Here is a 17,258-nt window from a genome sequence, read left to right on the forward strand (position 1 = left end):
AGTAGAAAAGAATCTGAAAAACTATACCTCAATTAAAAAAAAAAAAAAGAGGCTCATTGCTTGGCCTCATAAACCAGATGGCACACAACTAAGGACCTGGGATGAAGTTCCTATAAAATGTTAGGTTAGGGCTTCCCTGGTGGCGCAGTGTTTGCGCGTCCGCCTGCCGATGCAGGGGAACCGGGTTCGCGCCCCGGTCTGGGGGGATCCCACAGGCCACGGAGCGGCTGGGCCCGTGAGCCATGGCCGCTGAGCCTGCGTGTCCGGAGCCTGTGCTCCGCAACGGGAGAGGCCGCAACGGAGGGAGGCCCGCATACCACAAAAAAAAAAAAAAAAAATAGTCATGGGTCAGTCAGGAAAGAAAAAACAAATTCTTTTTTTTTTTTTTTAATTTTTATTGGAGTATAGCTGATTTACAAAGAGAGGTTAAATGGCTTGCTCAAAGGTTGCCTAGTGGTGGAGCTGGGCTATGACCCCAGGCAGTGGGACTTCAGGACCCTACTCCTCATCACCGTGGTGAATTGCCTTCTTATCTTTATGGGGTTCTAGCAACCAATGCCTACTGAGTGGTCCAGGGCTGGGATTAGGGTGAGGCAAGTGAGGCATTGGCCTCAGGCACAAGATTTAAGGGGGCCCCCCAAAACTTAGTAATCAAGACAAATATTTAATCAATTTTTAAATATATTTAATGGACAGTGTTTTAATGCAATATCTTTAAAAACTCTAAATGAATGTCAAAAATTAATGATGAACAGAATCTCAAAACTTTAAATAAAAACAGGACCTAGATTCCTGATTTTCCTTTAGCCTCAGGCTCATCTCAGCACTGATCCTGTCTTCCAGGTTCTGGGTCAGGCAACTAGTGATGGAAAATTCAAGAGAAGCAGTAGTTAGTCTGTTCTGATGGGGGTGAAGGGAGAAAAAGAATTTGGTTTTGAACATAATGAGTTAGCAGTGTCTGTGGGGAATCCAGGTGGCCACATCTGAGAACTCAGAGACAGGTGAGAAGGGGCGGCAGGATGGGCAGGATACATCATTTCACATACTTGGTCCGTGATAGGTGTGTATTCAGCACATGTGGTCTAAATCACTGGTCCTCCGAGTTTGCATCATGGTTCAGGAATCTTTTCAAGTTCTCTCATCCAAAGTTTTTCTCTTCTCTCCTAAAACTTCTACATCACAAACCTCAGATGTGTTCCCATATGGGTGTGGAAGTTTACTTGCTTGGGTGTTAAAATAAAAACATCTTCTGAGGAAATTAAAAACAACTAAATTCCACTAGAATTTGGGGGTGGGCCATGAAGGAGGAAGATGAGAATTGATATAAATTGGCTCAATTTCCTCTCTTTTTTACAACTTTTTTTTTTTTTAATTTTTGGCTGCGTTGGGTCTTCACTGCTGCATGCAGGCTTTCTCTAGTTGTGGAGAGCAGGGCTGCTCTTCAGTGAGTGTGCGGGTTTCTCATCACGGTGGCTTCTCTCCTTGCAGAGCACGGGCTCCAGGCGTGCAGACTTCAGTAGCTGTGGCGCGTGGACTCGGTAGTTGTGGCTCGCCAGCTCTAGAGCACAGGCTCAGTAGTTGTGGCGCACAGGCTTAGTTGCTTTGCGGCATGAGGGATCTTCCCTGACCAGGGCTCGAACCCGTGTTCCCTGCATTGGCAGGTGGATTCTTAACCACTGCTCCACCAGGGAAGCCCGGCTCAATTTCCTCTTTATTCACTGACCCTCCGGAAACAGAACAGGAGCTCAGAGAAATTAAAGAGAAGAGTGGTAGTAGAGGAGAAAAAGAAAGAAGAAAGATTATCAGAGCTAAAAATACATTGAGCAGAGACTGGCTAAGCATCAGAGAAGGGCAGATGTGTTTCCAGATAGAAGTGGTGGTTTAGATATGTCAGGAAGAACAGCTCCATAAGATGGGTGGAAAATAAAGGTTATTTAGACTGATCTCAGCAGAGTGAAAAAGGTTCATTGGCGAACCAATCTCAGGAACAGGACTTTTAGCAACATGGAAGCCCTACGGCCTCAGCCCCAAGGTCTCTGGATCGAGTGTTGGCACCAATAATGGAAACTCTTGCCATGGTTTCAGGACCCTGGATCAAGTAGAGTCTTTCCATCCTGACTTTATACTTCTGAACAACCTTCAACAGAACAACCTCTATTAAAGACTAGTTACTTTCCTTAGTGTATCCTCAGGTACCCGCTTCCCTTTCCATCTAACAAAGCAGGGATATTCGGGACAACTTCTAAAACCAGGGGGAAATGTAGCTCCTGTAGATACATCACCTCTGTAAGGTTGATGAATCTGACAAATGTTTAGTGAAGATGCAACGGGAGAGGCCGCAACGGAGGGAGGCCCGCATACCACAAAAAAAAAAAAAAATGTTAGGTTAAGTCACTCAGACCATGAGCAACAGGGGCTCAAGAAGGGGTCAGATGAGTGAATGGGCCATAATATTAATAACATTAGGGACTGTTAGGTTAAGTCACTCAGACCATGAGCAACAGGGGCTCAAGAAGGGGTCAGATGAGTGAATGGGCCATAATATTAATAACATTAGGGACTTCCCTGGTGGTCCGGTGGTTAAGACTCCGTGCTTCCACCACAGAGGGCGTGGGTTCAATCTTTGGTTCGGGAACTAAGGTCCTGCATGCCTCACAGCACAGCCAAAAAAAAAAAAAAAAAAACAAAACCAACATTAATTAGAACTTTATTTACTGAGCACTTACTCTCTGCCAGGAGCCATGCCAAGTGCTTCACATGCGTTGTCCCATTTCGTCCTCGTAGTGATCCTGGGGTAGGCACTCCTACTATCCGCATTTCACAGATGAGGAAAGTAAGGCCCAGAGATGTGAATTCACTTGCCCATTGAGAAATGGATCTGGGATCCATCAATAGGACTTGATGTGGTCCGTGCCCAGGTGTGGTACATGGATGGGCCAACCAGATGCAAGGCAAAGTGTCATAGCATAGCTCTGAGTGGATAAGAGCAAAGTGGGTAGAGACCCTGGTTGGGTTGAGTCCAGCCTTTGTTGGTTACTAGCTTTTGGGCCTGAGGCATGGTCCTTGAGCAACTGGACCTTCAGTTTCTTTTCTTTTTAAAAATTTTTAATTAATTAATTTATTTATGTACTTATTTATGGCTGTGTCGGGTCTTAGTTGCAGCATGCAGGCTCTTCGTTGCGGTATGGTATGGGCTTCTCTCTAGTTGTGGTGTGTGGGTTTTCTCTCTCTAGTTGTGGTACGTGGGCTCCAGAGCACGTGGGCGCTGTAGTTTGCAGCATTCGGGCTCTCTAGTTGAGGCACAAGAGCTCAGTAGTTGTGGCATGCGGGCTTAGTTGCCCTGCAGCATGTGGGACCTTAGTTCCCCAGCCAGGGATTGAACCCACGTCCCCTGCATTGGAAGACAGATTCTTTACCACTGGACCACCAGAGAAGTCCCTGACCTTCAGTTTCTTCATCTATAAAGTAGGGATGGCAGCAGCACCCAAACTCATGCAGAAGACTGTCAGTAGCATTTGGTGAGATGATGTTGGTAAAGTGTTGTCTAGGACCATGTTTGGACTACAGTGAGCATTCAATCAACACAGATTTTACTGAAATAGGAAATAGCACAGGCCAAATTACCCTGAGTTATTTCTAAGGAACGTGAGGCTTACTACTAGGGCAGGATCAATGGAAGGGAGTTACACAGAAGGGAGAGAAGGTAGAATTTGTTAGAACTTGAAGAGTCTGTATCAGCTGCCATCTGTGTGAACAGCTCTGGACTAGAAGGAGATACTGAGTGCTCCCTGAGTCAAAGGCCTAGGAAAGTAAATACATTTGAGTGTCTGGAAAGAGGTGGTGTGGGAAAGCCAACCTCAAGATGGGGAAGGAGAGAAGGAAAGCAGATCAGCTCCATGTACCATTCTTGCCCTTCTGTCCCTGCCATGCGGAGTAAAGGCAGACCGTAGCCCCAGAGCCTGGTGGCACTTCTCCAGGGTTCACTGGCTTTGAAAGGATGTCTGCCTACCCGGTCTCCAGACGTCTGCAAACGCTTCCCAAAGACAAACCCTTTCCAACGCCCAGCTCTAAAACCGACCCACCTCTCGGGAGGTGAGGCCAGAGCTTACCACTGAATGGACCCCATTGTCCTCCCAAGGGTCTGTGGGTCCAGATGCCGGCGGCCTGGTGGTGGTTCCACGGCGGCCTGCGGTGCGGTCTGCCTGCGACTTTGATTCACTCCAGGGACAAAAAAATCAAACAGGCAACGCATGTGATTCCAGGAACTCCTGCCAGACTCATACTCTGTTTTTCCACCTTTTCGCTCTCCTCCCCCGGGAGAGGGAGCCTCCTTTGGCATTCTGTACATGAAAAATCAAAACCACCAACAGGGCAGGCACCTGATAAGGAGATAGGCATTGCCCAAGAGTTCCCAGGAAGAGGCGTCTTTGTTCTTGTTTCAAGCTCTTGACACCGCTAACAGCTCTAATTACTGCATTTGCCATGGGATGTAAAATAAAACCGCATTCCAGAAACCATGTATTCTCCCTGGGAGAGACATGCAGGCAGAGGTGCCCAGGGCTGCAGGAACGTGTTCTTTCATTTCTGGTCCCTAACCTTGGCAGCTATTCTGAGAACTTAACAGTACCTTCTTTATGTGCACGGAGAAGGGCCCTTTCGCACCTGTAAGGATGCATCTCGCTACCTGTATCCACAAATCTGGTCTGCATATTTGACTACATTGCGTGAAAAGTGTGCTTCTTAAGAATGTCAGAACCTTCAAAATTCACCCGCGCCATATTGGGGAAAATGAGGGCTTGAGAAGTTCCTGAGGCTGTAAGCACAAGAAAATAGAACTTCTTCCAATATAATTTAACTATAAAAATCTGATGATGTAACACCTACCCACACCCACATCACAAACCAAAGTGACATCACAAATACTAGAGATAATGGTTCAAAACTGCATGAGAGCCAAAATCTAAACAAACAGCAATTTGCCCATACATGACTGAGGCAGAGAAAGACAGGTGATAGAAATATTAAAACAAAACAAAAAAGAGAAAAAGGGAGAAGAAAATACATATTTCTTCCCCCTACTAAGCTAACTAAAATAAAATTTAAGGCAACCGAAATATGGTAAGGTGATTTTATTATAGATGACATTTCTTAGAAAGCCAGGTCTCTTTAAGTGTGTGATTCTAATCTATCCAAATTGTTCTCTTGTTCTTGGCTGGTCCCAAGAAATGGAGGCCAGCATCATTTACATTGCGTTTTTGCCTTTTTAGACCCAAGAGTATATTTCCCTGCTTAGCAGCTTTTCTTGGCTCATGGCAGTCTGGTTAGAAAGTGATTTCAGGGCTTGGCACGATTTTACCTGCTGTCATTTCTGGGTTGCAGCCTAGTTGAGGAGTGGCTACAGCTCCTATAGGAAGCTTGAGTGATCCCATCTCCCATTCCTTTCCTGCCATGGGTTCCCTTAGCTTTCCAGGGGATAGAAATGGTCTTTAATTCCTTATAAATGCTCCCTGACCCTCCCTCCGCTTCCAGCCCAAGCATGCTATGTTCTTTGAGAACCTGACCATCACTGTGACCTTGCGAAGTTCTACTGCTTCCCTACTTGGTACAAAAGGTTTTGGTGAGCAGGAGAGAGGTTGTGCAGACAGATTTCTAAGAGCTGTGTGGAAGGAATGGTCTATAAAAAGATGTTAATGCTTTACCTCTAAAATAGACCTTCTAGTCTCTGCTTGAGAATTGGCCTTTTTTATTCCTTTTCTCCCCTTTATAATTCTAGCATCCAATCTCTGTGAGACGAGATCCCAGCAACCCCACCTATGGACTCCGACAGTCTATCTTACTGAACACCAGGCTTCAGGACTGCTATGTGGACTCGCCAGCTCTCACCAACATCTGGACAGCCAGAAAGTGTGCAAAGCAGAACATCAATGCTCCCGTACAGGTACCACCTCTTCTTGGGAAGTTGTAAAGAACCCATTAATTGCCAGTTCCTTCTCCCTGGTTAAACTGTCGCTCAGGCAACAACTGAAGGAGAAATGCTGCCCAGTACCACGCAAGTTTGGAGATGCGAAACCCTCAAAGAGATTAAAGCCCAAGGACGATTCAGCTACGAAAGCCGCCCAGTGGGGTGGGATAAGAAACTCCATCAGTTCCAAGAGCAAGTGGCCAGTGGGGCAGTGGCCAGGCTCACCCAGGCACAGGAGGCCTGCAGGAGGCGTCAACGAGGTAGGTGATGGCTGGTGGTGGAGAAAACGTGATGGGGTGGGGAGAGGGAAAGGTAAGCTAGGGCTTCACGCCAAGAGAAGGAAACCCTAAAGTTAAAGACAGGATTGTGGGGGTGGTCAGGATGGGGGTGGGGGCGTGATTTAGTGGAGAGAGGACAGATCTGGGGTCATGCATATTTCTCCTTTGCTCAGTTTGAGAGGAGGATAAAGTGGCTTTCAGAAGTGGAGACAAAAGAAACTTGACGTGAAGCGAAAATAAGGATGGGAAAGGCTCAGATGCACATGCTTGAACCCCAGAGCTGAGCCACAGACCTGGCCATGAACTTCCACATGGAGAACTTGGTGTCCAGAGGCCTGATCTGAGTCCAGCTCCCTTAGTCCATGGTGGCCAGCAGAGCTCAGAATGCACCCTGGAGCTAGGTGGTCAGTGTTCAAATCCCAGCTCTGACCGTAATTGAGGGGGACCGTGGGCTCAGTCTCTTTCTACCTTGGTTTTTGTCATCTATAAGGTGAGGAGAAACAGCCCTTCCCTCACAGGGTTTCATGAGGATGAAATGAGTTAATGCATGCAAAGGGCTTTTGAGCAGAGCCTGGCACAGAGTAGATGTTTAGGGTCCTGGGTGGCACTCAGTAGGCGACAGCCGTGGTCCACCTTCTGGCTGTGTGGCCTTGGGCAAACCAATTCCAATTTCCTTGCCTTTAAAGCTGTCTCCTGCTGACCTTACAGGGCTGTGGGGAAACGCTCGCAGCGGTATCCCTGAAGGAATTCGGTAAACTAGAACATGCTAGACAAATGTTGGTTGTGGCTGTAACCAAGACTTGGGGACACAAATCCCAGATAATTATCCTGAGCTCCCTTCTCAAGTTTTAGCTTTGACTTCTCTGCTTTCTTCCTGGCTAGGGTAAAGAAAGTTCAAAGGAGAAAAAAGTAACACTCTGCCAAGATCTTGAGAGCAGATATGCTGAACATGTGGCTGCCACCCAAGTGCTACCCCGGGACATTGGGACAGTGTCCTGGAAGGGCCGAGCCTCACTTCCGGAAATGAGGAAGAGACAGCAGTTGTCGGAGGATGCATTAACCATCCATGGCCTCCGCACAGAGGGCCACCGGGCTCTGCACCACACGGTGGTGGAGCCAATGCTGTGGAATCCTTCGGTGACCCCCGAGAGGTACAGTTTGGAGCTGGGCAAGGCCATCAAAAAAAAGCCCTGGGAGGCTCTTTGCAGCCAGGCTGCCACCCCTGAAGGTGCTCAGAAGGACCCACTGCCAGGCAGGAAGAGGCCGGAGGTCCACGAGGAGCCTGCTCCCAAGAAATGGCCCAAGTTAAAAAGCGAGAAATAGGGACAGGAGCTCACAGGATTAGGGTATTCTCTGCTAGATGTCTGAAGAATAAACACCACTTTGCACCTTCCACGCCATCTCAGAGCACCTTACAGATCAGTGACTACCCTCCCTGGGAAACAAGACAGATGGGTACGAGGTTCACATTAGACTCAGGGCCCCTCTCCACCTTCATGATTTGGTCATTTCCAGGCTGGATGCTTAAGCTCTTTTCCTACAAGTCCCTATTCCTTAAAGAGGGCCTGGAGGGCCTCAGTCTTCCAGATAGGAAAAGGCTTGGCAGATGAAGTCGATGGTTATACCCAGTTTACAGTCTCTATGTTCGAAAAGTGGACTGCTGGGATTGACCACCATTCCCCCCATAGGGCTGAGCAGAAAACCTATCACCACCTCAGGGACATAATTTCAAACGCTGTCTCTCAGATGCTTGCCCAGACACCACCTGGATCCCCAATAACCTGAACTCTGTGTTAACAGGAGAGGAAATTACACAGATGCTCCCATGAGCGAGCTGATGTTATTAGGCACTGCTTCACGCAGACCTCTCCTTTGTGGAATCTGTAGACCTTTACCAAATAGAGCAATGACAATATATAACATGTACTTGATAAAATTGTATTTTTTTTTTACAGTCATTTGTACAATTTGTTACAAAACCATAGAAGACTACAACTTGTTTTAAATCATTTTTGGTCGGCAAATATGTAAAATCTGTGTGCAATTATCATGTATTTACAGGGCCTCATGTTAGTCATTTTCAATGATTATTCCAACGTCACACTCTCAACATAAGACATGGCTTAAGATAAATATATTAGTAAATAAATATTCTGAGAACATATTTCCATAAATGAAATGTGCTGCTATACATATACAGAATATACATAAGTTGTTTTCTAGCCTTTAAAACATTTTTTTTAAATGGTAATGTTGGAGAAGGAGCCCTTAGACCACTTTATTACAAAATCTTTACAGCAAAGTCTTTACAAAATATCTTTTAAGTGCTATGGGAGAAATTTTTAAAAAAACATTTTAAAATAGTGCCTTGTTAGACCAACACAATAAGAGTTTATATAAAGAATAGAAAAAGGCAGTTCTGTTTAAAAAATAATACTCTTGATTAGTAATTATTTTTTAGACCTCATTTTAAAAGCATTAGTCCTGCATGAGCTTTGAGTAGGAACTAGCAGCACATAAGGGAGGGTGTGAGTGGTGGACAGCAGAGTGGTGGACATGTCATAAAACGGCGTGGGTTAGGATTAGGGTTAGGGTTAGGGTTAGGGAGAGGCAAAGAGACGGAGAGTTAAGGCCAGCATCCTGGGGCTGTGTCTACTACAAAGAGGTACCTGGTGGACCAGAACTCCCAAACCCCCATTTTTAACTGGTTCTAGCACTATTCAGTCTACATGGCTGTCCTACACCCGAGGCTGGGCCATGACACCACGCCCAACAGTCACATTCCTGCGTGTGTGTGTGTGCGCGTGTCTCTCAATGGAAGATGTGATGCTCCCAGTTTCTATAGCTATATAACTCCCACATGCCACTGAGAGGCCACCGAGAAAAGGTCCTTGTCATCATTATTGGAGTCTTATGACTTCAAAGAAGACATTTCTTTTGATTTGAATGGTGAGGCGATATAGTTGGTCACCATACTCTGGTGACCCAACACAAATTTAAGACAACGGCTGAGGTTTAAAGTCTGAAAGTTTCACTTTTCTGTTTCTATCACCCTATAAACTATGAAAATTAAATGTGGTTTTTTTGGCCATCTGTAGTTACTGCTCTTTCAAATGAAAATTGGACTCATTTATTTTAATAAGCCCAGTTGAAGCCACATGCTCTCCTCATCTATTTATTGCTTAAGGCTGCTGAGGAGTGGTTTTCCAGCCAGGGCTAAAGAAAGCCCCTTTGGGGGTATGATTTCAGACAAGGAAGATAATATGCACTCAAAGGCATTAAAAACAAACAAACAAACACAAAGTCACAAACAAACAAAATCTCAACAATGAGAAGCTGCTTTTTGTAGTTCAAGTTAGAAGCCATGCCCCCCACCCCTTCCCTAAAACCACAAGATGCAAGCTGCTGTCCTCAGCAGCTGCTACTCCTGGCCCGAGGAATAAAGGCGGCCCAGATCACGTGTCATGGGGCTCAGCCATTTCGCACACCCTCGCCAACAGGTGTGCTGGGCACAGGCGGTGCTGGGGGTGGGGGCAGTCCCCAAGGGACTGCACCTCAGAGGCTGGACGACAAATCTCACCACAGTGAGCTCCTTAATGGCAAACAGCTCAATCGTTTGATGCTGGAATTTCTTTCTGACAAATATTGGCTGGAAGTAAGTACATTTCCTCATTACAGGCTGGGGTTTTTAAGAAAAAGGGATTCAGTAAGATTCTCATTCAAAACGTTGTGAGATGTGGACCCTGGGCTGACCTTCCCCTGGGCCTGACTGGAGAAGAGCCGTCACAGTCCCCTGGCAGTCCACGGTGGGTCTCTGTTTCCCCACCTACAGGGGACCAGGACTCAAGGCTCCTATTCAGCAAATGAGCATTTCAGATGACAACAAACACCTGCTGAATAAATGAATAAACAGAAGTGACCAGAAGAGTTAGCGAACACAAGGGCTAATGTGATTACTTTCCTCTAAAAAATTTTTTTAATAACAAGAAATACATTGGACAAAAAGGATAACGATCCCTGATCTGAAATAGCTTTAAATAGATTCTCCCTTTTAAAATGGAAACATCTTTTAAAAAATGGTTTGGGTTTTTAAACTCTTCTTCCCTCTTAAAACAACAACAGCAACAACAAACAACAAAAGGTTGGAACAATATACAAAAACCTACCCTTTGGGTCTAAACTATCTGATAGTCTCTTTCACTCTGTCTCATGGAGAATCAATACAGAATAGTGCATTAGGTAGAAAGGATAGTAGACATTTGCAGGCGAGATGAGTAATTTCAGCCATGAGGCAGAGGGCTGAACAACCCTGAAGCAATGGGATGGGAAACGTTGTCATTCAAAGGGAGCTCAGACCCTATCGGGTCCCGGCGACCGGCACCCGGGAGGGCCGCCCAACGCCGGAAGCAGCGGGGGTGTGTGTGGCCGGGCGCACTCGGACCGCATGCGCACAGGCCCACTCCGGGGCGCCCTCCATCCCACCTCTCCCCCAGCTGGGGCAGACACCAAGGCTGCAAAACCACGTACATTCCTCCAGGGTGTCTCTCCCCACACACCCCGTCGAGCCATCTCTGCAGCCAGTGGCAGGAAGCCCAAAATTAGGACTGTAAACTCTGTCCTTCTAGTTAGGACGATGACCAGAGGGGACAGACTGAGGACACTATGCAGAATCGTCCCTGTCACCCTGGGGCTTACGTAGCAATGGCTTGTCCCAGCTCTGCAGTGCTGCAGACCTTCCACCCGACCCCAAGCTGTTTCCATCAGCTGCCTGAAGGTGCGCGCTGGAGAGGCATGGCTTCCGAGAAGGCCTGACATTTTGTACGTTGGGATTTACCACGAGAAAGTAAGAGGCAGCATTGCATTGTTCCTCAGAGTTTGTACCCATATCAACTAGCTTTACTTCAAGTTTCTGGTTCATTTTCTAAGGCAGGTGTAGCCCTGAGCTTTTCAAAGGCCTGAGCTCCCTCGAGGGAGACAACAGTATCTACACATGATGTGGTTCAATTACTGCAGCAGTGATTTTTTTTTTTTTTTCAGCAAAAGTTGGTGGTTAGGGTTCTTTAAAATATATATTTAAATAACTTTTTACATTTACATATAATATCTTAAAAAACAAAGCAGAGAAGTCAATCCCACACACCTCGAACCCCAAGCACACACACTTTACAAAACAGAAGAGTAACATGTTCTCAAGAGGCAAAAGACTAAGAGAATTCTGTCTGTTGGTTTGTTAATTGGGAGGAGGGGGTTGCCACATGTGGCTCACATTTTGGGTTGAGGAGGGCTCTCTTTATTACCATTTTTGTGTTTGTCAAAGCTAAAAAAATCTTTTTTTTCTTTTTTTTTCTGTAGGAAGTCAGAGTTTGGAGTCTCCGTACAGTTCCCATTTCCACGGAAGAGTTCCTTCTGAGCTCAGGCTCCAGGGCCGCCACTGTCGGCCGGGCGAGATCTCGGTCCTGGGAGAGAGAGAACAATCGTCAGGGGAGGGGGCCGGGCCTGCAGGCTTTGGGCACCACATGCAGGGACGAGGCAAGGGACCTGGGGGCCCATCCTAGCGTGTGGTGGGCTCTCAGAAGTGACAGCTCTGGATGCTGGATGGACTGTGTATATGGTAAAGGGCTGAAGTGGAGCCCCCTTTCTGAGGGCACGGGGGCCTTCTAGGGAGCCGGCCTCCCTCATCAGGCTGTGCAGAGCCTTCTGGAAACCCTTAGGCAGCATGAAAACACAATGTACAAAAGATGTGCCTCGGGCCCTGTTGCAGGCACTGGTAAGACCCCCATCGTGGAGCTCCCACACCTCACAACAAAGTAATTTCAGATCGTGAAAACCTGGGAAGTAAACAGAGGGTGTGGTGTGACAGTGAGCTCGGAGGGGGCTAGAGGCCTGCTCTTAACCCAAGATCTGCAGGAGAGAAGCGGTAGAGAGGCCTGGAGGCTGGAATGAGCCTGGCACGTTGGAAGAAGAGGACGGAGGCAAGGCGGCTGACGTCATGACAAGGAAGGATGCGGGAGGAGGTTGTGTGGGGGTCGGGGGCCAGGGCCTGATCATACAGACCTGGGTGAGGGGTTTACATTTCTAAAATTTGGAAGGTAATGGCAAGTCAGTGAAGAGTTTTCTGGTGTAAAGACACAGACTTATGTTTTAAAAAAGACGACTGTGGCGCCCACGTGGAACAGAAGGCAAGACCAGCCACAGGAGACCAGTCAGAAAGCTACTGCCCCCGCCCTGGAGAGAGGAAACGGGCCCAGCTGCGGACAGCAGGCGGCGGGGAGCAGAGCAGATCCATGTGGGGTTTACTCTGGAGTTGGAATTGTCCCAGTGCTACTCAAAGGTGCTAGACTGCACACTGTTCACTACTGAAGACAAAAGGTTTGGCAACTTTATCACAATTTGGTGATGTCTGCTGAATCTAATAATAAAAAATCTGGACTTGGGTTTTGCATGTCTTTTGCTAAGTTTCATTTCTGTGGAGATTCAATTTTCTGGACCAGAGGAAAACCAGCACATGTGGTTCTCACAGACAGGCTGAGAAGCCCAGGACCCTGGAGCATGAGGGGCAGGGTCTGGGCTTTTGGCCTGAGCATCTGGGTAGGGAGCCTTGGAGAAGGGAGTGCAGAGGGAGGAACTCGAGACACTGCTGTGGCAGGATCAAGCGGGATGCTTCTGCAGCATCTGGGGGAGAGAGCTCACGGAAGCAGAGGGCCCAGCAGGTCTGGAGCCCAGAGGAAGGGCTGGATTGGGGAGTAACACTTGGAAATCATCAGGTATGGATGGTGTTTAAAGCCAAGGGCACCAAGAAAGTCATTCAGAAAGTGTGTGGAGAGAAGACCCAGATCCTGGCCTACTGTCACCGCCTGCTCTCACCTGCAGCCTCGGCGGCTGTGGCGCTGGAGCCCTGAGTGTCCTGGGGGGCACTTGGGTGGCTGGCCCCAGGGCCCCCCACATCCTCTGGAGGGCAGGGAGGTGACAGAGGTGCCCTGGCCAGGCAGCACGGAACCCGTTCTTCTTGCTGGGCTGCTCCCAGACCCCTGTAGGGCCACAGGGCATTCGGACCTGGCAGCGTCCCACCCCAGGGGCTGAGGCCCCGGGTCCCTTGGCATTCGGAGGGCAAGCCCAAGTCACAGTCCACATCCTCCGGAATGATGGGGATGCGCTGGCTCAGGTCCCGGGCCCCGGGGTGGCAGCTGGGCGGGAGCTCCTGGGCCAGCGTGTACTGCACACGTACCGAGCAGTCCTCGGTGTAGCGGCCGGCACCCCCGCCCCCGCCCCCGCCATGGGCCACCTGCTTCTCTTCATAGAAGCAGCAGGGCAGGCCCTCGTACTTCACCCCATCTGTCCTGGGCAAATGGTCCGGGTGAAGGCCATAGGGGCCCTGGGAGCTCCCCGGCTGTGACTCCCCACCCTGGGGGCCGCAGCCCTCACAAGGCGGGGGGCCCAGGAACAAGATGCCGCCCCCGGCCGCTCCCGCTCCGGGGTCTGGGGCTGGGGTCTGGGGCTCACAGCAGCAGGCACACGTCGGCCCCTCCCGGGCCCCCTTCCAGGTCCTCCTGAGGTCCGGGGCGGCCCCGGGAGAGGCCTCGAGCCCCCCTTCTGAGGTAGAGCTGTTGGGCCCCCGGGGCTCCAGGGAGGAGCTACTACTGTAGTTCATCTCCAGGCTGCAGGTGGACAGCTGGTCCCCTGAGGGAGAGGCGGGCCCGGGCCAGGGCTCTCCCCGCCCCGCACCTGGGCCTCGGGCCGCAGACAGGAGCTCCTCGGGGGGCGGGGAGCCCTCGAGGCGCACCACGGGCCCCCGGCCTGAGCCCCCCACGTCTCCGGCGCGACAGGGGCTGCGGCTGCGGTAGACGAAGGGGTCATAGTCGCTGCTGAGAGAGCTGCGGAAGGTGGAGCAGCTCCCGTACACGCCCTGGTTGCTGACCTCCGTGCAGTCCACCACTGAGTCGCTGGAGGAGCAGCGGCACTGGCCTGAGCTGCCACTGCTGCTGCTGCTGTCGCTTCCCGGGCCGTCGGCCAGGTAGCCGCTGCACACCGAGCGGTGGCCGTGGTAGCAGCTGAAGCTGGACGCACTGCCGCTCTCCAGGTGCGAGGCTGGGGCCGCGTGCACTGCAGGGGCAAAGAGCAGGCCGCTGCCGCTGCCGCTGCCGCTGCCGCCGCCGCCCAGGGGGAAGGCCCGAGCTGGGCCCCCGGGGGCGAGGCTGGGAGGGGGCTGCCCCTCCTGCTCGGGGTAGCTGAGGCCCCGGAAGTAGTAGTGCTGGTACATGGTCTCGTACTGGGAGAAGCAAGCTGCCTTGGAGAAGCTGCGGCCGCCGAACTTGGGCCTGCGGAAGTGGGGGGGCGGCGAGTAGGGCCGGTGCTCCAGGCCGCAGCTGTGAGGGGCCAGGCTGTGGTCCAGATGGAGGGGCGGGTAGCCGCGGATGTAGGTGGGGGTCTGCGGCGGGAAGAGGCCCTGCTCTCCGCGCCGGTCCACAGTTAGCAGCGTGACAGGGTTCCCGTGGGCGTCCATGCTCGTCCTCGTGGGGTAGGCGGGGATGGCGCTGGCCCTGTGTACGCGGCCGGGGTAGTGCACCGGCAAGATCACCCTCTGCTGCCGGCTGCGCGCCAGGCTGCCGGTCTCCAAGCACACAGCGCTCGGGTTTCCCTTTTGTTCTGGGGAGAGGCGGAGAAAACGCGGTCAGGGGGGCGAGCACGCTGGGGCCAAGGGCTCGAGGGGCAGATGCGGGCACAGACTGAGGCGGCCGGCGCCAAGGTGCCCTGTCTCACGACCATGGCCCATTCTAAGCTGCCGCCAAACCCGGCAACGTGGGTAGAGTCCTCCTGCTTCTCCACTCGAAAGGTGGTCACTCCTGTCAGGGTCCATCTCCCACCTCCCAGCTGCTCTGCATGGCATAAGGCTCGAGAGAGCAACAGGGACACGGAGGGGAAAGCCATTTTCCCTCTTGGGAGAATAGCTACCTGGAGGGCACCCTGCCTTCCGGGCCCTCATCCACCACCACAGGGAGGCAGCAGCAGCATCACAACCCCGAGATACCAGGCACAGCAAGCGTCACCACTGTCATCCCGCTGAAGAGATTGTGGGCCCAGGGCCTGGAGAGGCTTGGGTGCCTGGCCCAAGGTCAGGAAGCCAGTTCATGTCAAAGCCAGAACCCAAACTCAGGGTGATTCTTCAGAGGCCTCCAAACCCCAAGCCCCTACGCCTCCAAGTCCAGGTGGCAATGCTGCGGTGGTTTGCTCGCTCCCCAGCACGTGTCCTGCTCCTGCTAGGTACTCGGTAAAGACAGTGACACTCCAGCAACAACAGAGGCAGCGGAGAATTACCTATGATGTTGTGTCGACAGTGGGGGCAGGTGTGGTGCTGCAGCAGCCACGGGTCCACGCACTTCCTGTGAAAGCGGTGAGTACAGGGGATGACCCGCAGCTCCTGGGAGGGAGAGAGGACACACAGCCTGAAGGGAGGGCACAGGCAGAGGGCGGTGCTGTCTTCAGCCCTGCAGTGCTTCTTCCCGTGGAGCCCAGAGTGGACCAAGGAGCCCAGTTCACTGTGGCACTGCCCAGAGGCTCCCCCTCCCCATCTCTAGCTACAAGTGGGCTCTGTTCCGTGGAGTCAGGGCCCACACATGGGTTCTAGGGAGAAAGACACGGACCATCAGCCAGCTCCAACCACGGTGCTTGGTGTTGAGGGAGGAAGCAAGCTCCTTTCTTGTGAGGAGGGCACTCACACCCACGCCACACACAAGGGACCGCCAGAGCTGTATGCTAGTGCAAATGGTGAGCCTGGGGGTATGCAAGGGTGGCTAGATACACCCCAAAACCTTCTGCACTTGTGGGATGGTGGCTGGCTCCAGATACCAAAAATGGGGCGGGTAGAAAGGAAGATGCCCGGGACTCATGATTGACAGGTGGGGCAGCAAGGGGGCAAAGTTCTCCCATCCTCCCCTTCACTGGACCCTCAGCACTCACCTGGGGGCACACAGTTAATAACAAAGCACCCGACGTGGAGAGGAGGTAATGGGGTTCTGAGGCAGGCAGAACCACCTCTAAAGTTCCTGAGGCCAAAGCACCCTCCAAACTTGCTAATTTTACTTTGATTTTCCATTCTCTGACTAGCTCAATGCAGTAACATTCAAACTAACACCTAAGGCTGTGCCTGACTGTGGCAAGAGTCCTACCTGGATTTTCTCGTGTAACCTTTGTGATCACCTGGAGTACAGGTCAGTCTCGGGCCCATGTCACAAGCATAGGCAAAGAGAATAAAGTCACTTGCCCAAGATCACAAAGCTAGAACTCTCCTGGGCCCAGATGAGAACTCAGGCAGTATGCAGGTAGAGACCATGTAAGACTATTCGTCTGAAGGCCTCTGCAAAACCTCGTTTTTCATCCAACAGTCTACACAGCGGCGGGACACTTTCATCAAAGGGGCATCAAATGCCTGCAACTAATTCTGAAGTGGTTTGCTCCCCACTCCCCAAAATGTGTGTGTATATGCACACCTCTATCCAGAAGGAGATGAAGCAAATGTGGCAAAATGTTAACAATGGGTGATCCTAGGTGAATGATGCAGCTTTCATTGTCTGATTCTTGCAACTTTTCTGAAAGTTTTAAATTTTCAGAAAAAAGCTAGAAGGAAAAAGGGGACATCACATCCCTTATCTCTTTATAAGTAAAAACGTAAACATTCCATACAGCTTTGTAAGAGAGGTTTGTATCAAGTCAAGCGCCAGAGTTTTCAGAAGAGCAATTCTGAAATTAAGTGTAAATGTTCTTAAAACTAGACATTTTCTGGCCCATTATATATTTCTGATCAACTTCCAAAATCACCTATGTTCAGCTCGGTCCCCTGGAGAGTGTCTGTGTGTGTGGCCACCCCCTTCTGGGGGGCGAGGGGGAAGAGCAGTTTGAAGGTCTCAGGACATCCCCTGGAAACCTAGGCAGCTCGGCCCTTCCCCTGTGGGAAAAGCCCTTCCCCTTCCATCTGCGGGCCTATCTACCTCATCCCCACCAGGACTGGCCCCGCCTCTTCCGTT

At 50.7% G+C, this 17,258-nt stretch overlaps 2 protein-coding genes across 3 annotated transcripts in view; one reads left to right on the top strand and one right to left on the bottom strand.

Annotated features, from left to right (window-relative positions):
* The first annotated feature begins 3,471 nt into the window (after window positions 1-3,471).
* C19H22orf31 (chromosome 19 C22orf31 homolog) lies at window positions 3,472-7,631 on the top strand. Its single transcript, XM_024120940.2, is given in 4 exon segments — window positions 3,472-3,504; window positions 5,774-5,933; window positions 5,936-6,222; window positions 7,123-7,631. Coding segments are annotated over 4 exon segments (921 nt in total). The 3' UTR covers window positions 7,564-7,631.
* Window positions 7,632-11,551: 3,920 nt separating this feature from the next.
* The window catches only part of ZNRF3 (zinc and ring finger 3), a 148,622-nt gene continuing 142,915 nt past the window's right edge, over window positions 11,552-17,258 (bottom strand). For both annotated transcript variants that reach the window (XM_024120887.3, XM_055080396.1), the window contains exons 7-9: window positions 15,553-15,655; window positions 13,105-14,883; window positions 11,552-11,696 (exon numbers count right to left, since the gene is read on the bottom strand). In XM_024120887.3, coding sequence (XP_023976655.1) covers window positions 11,653-11,696; window positions 13,105-14,883; window positions 15,553-15,655 — 1,926 coding nt within the window. In that variant the 3' untranslated portion in view covers window positions 11,552-11,652. The remainder of the gene's footprint in view (window positions 11,697-13,104; window positions 14,884-15,552; window positions 15,656-17,258) is intronic.

Source organism: Physeter macrocephalus, chromosome 19 (genome assembly GCF_002837175.3).
Source record: "Physeter macrocephalus isolate SW-GA chromosome 19, ASM283717v5, whole genome shotgun sequence".
Lineage (NCBI taxonomy): Eukaryota > Metazoa > Chordata > Mammalia > Artiodactyla > Physeteridae > Physeter > Physeter macrocephalus.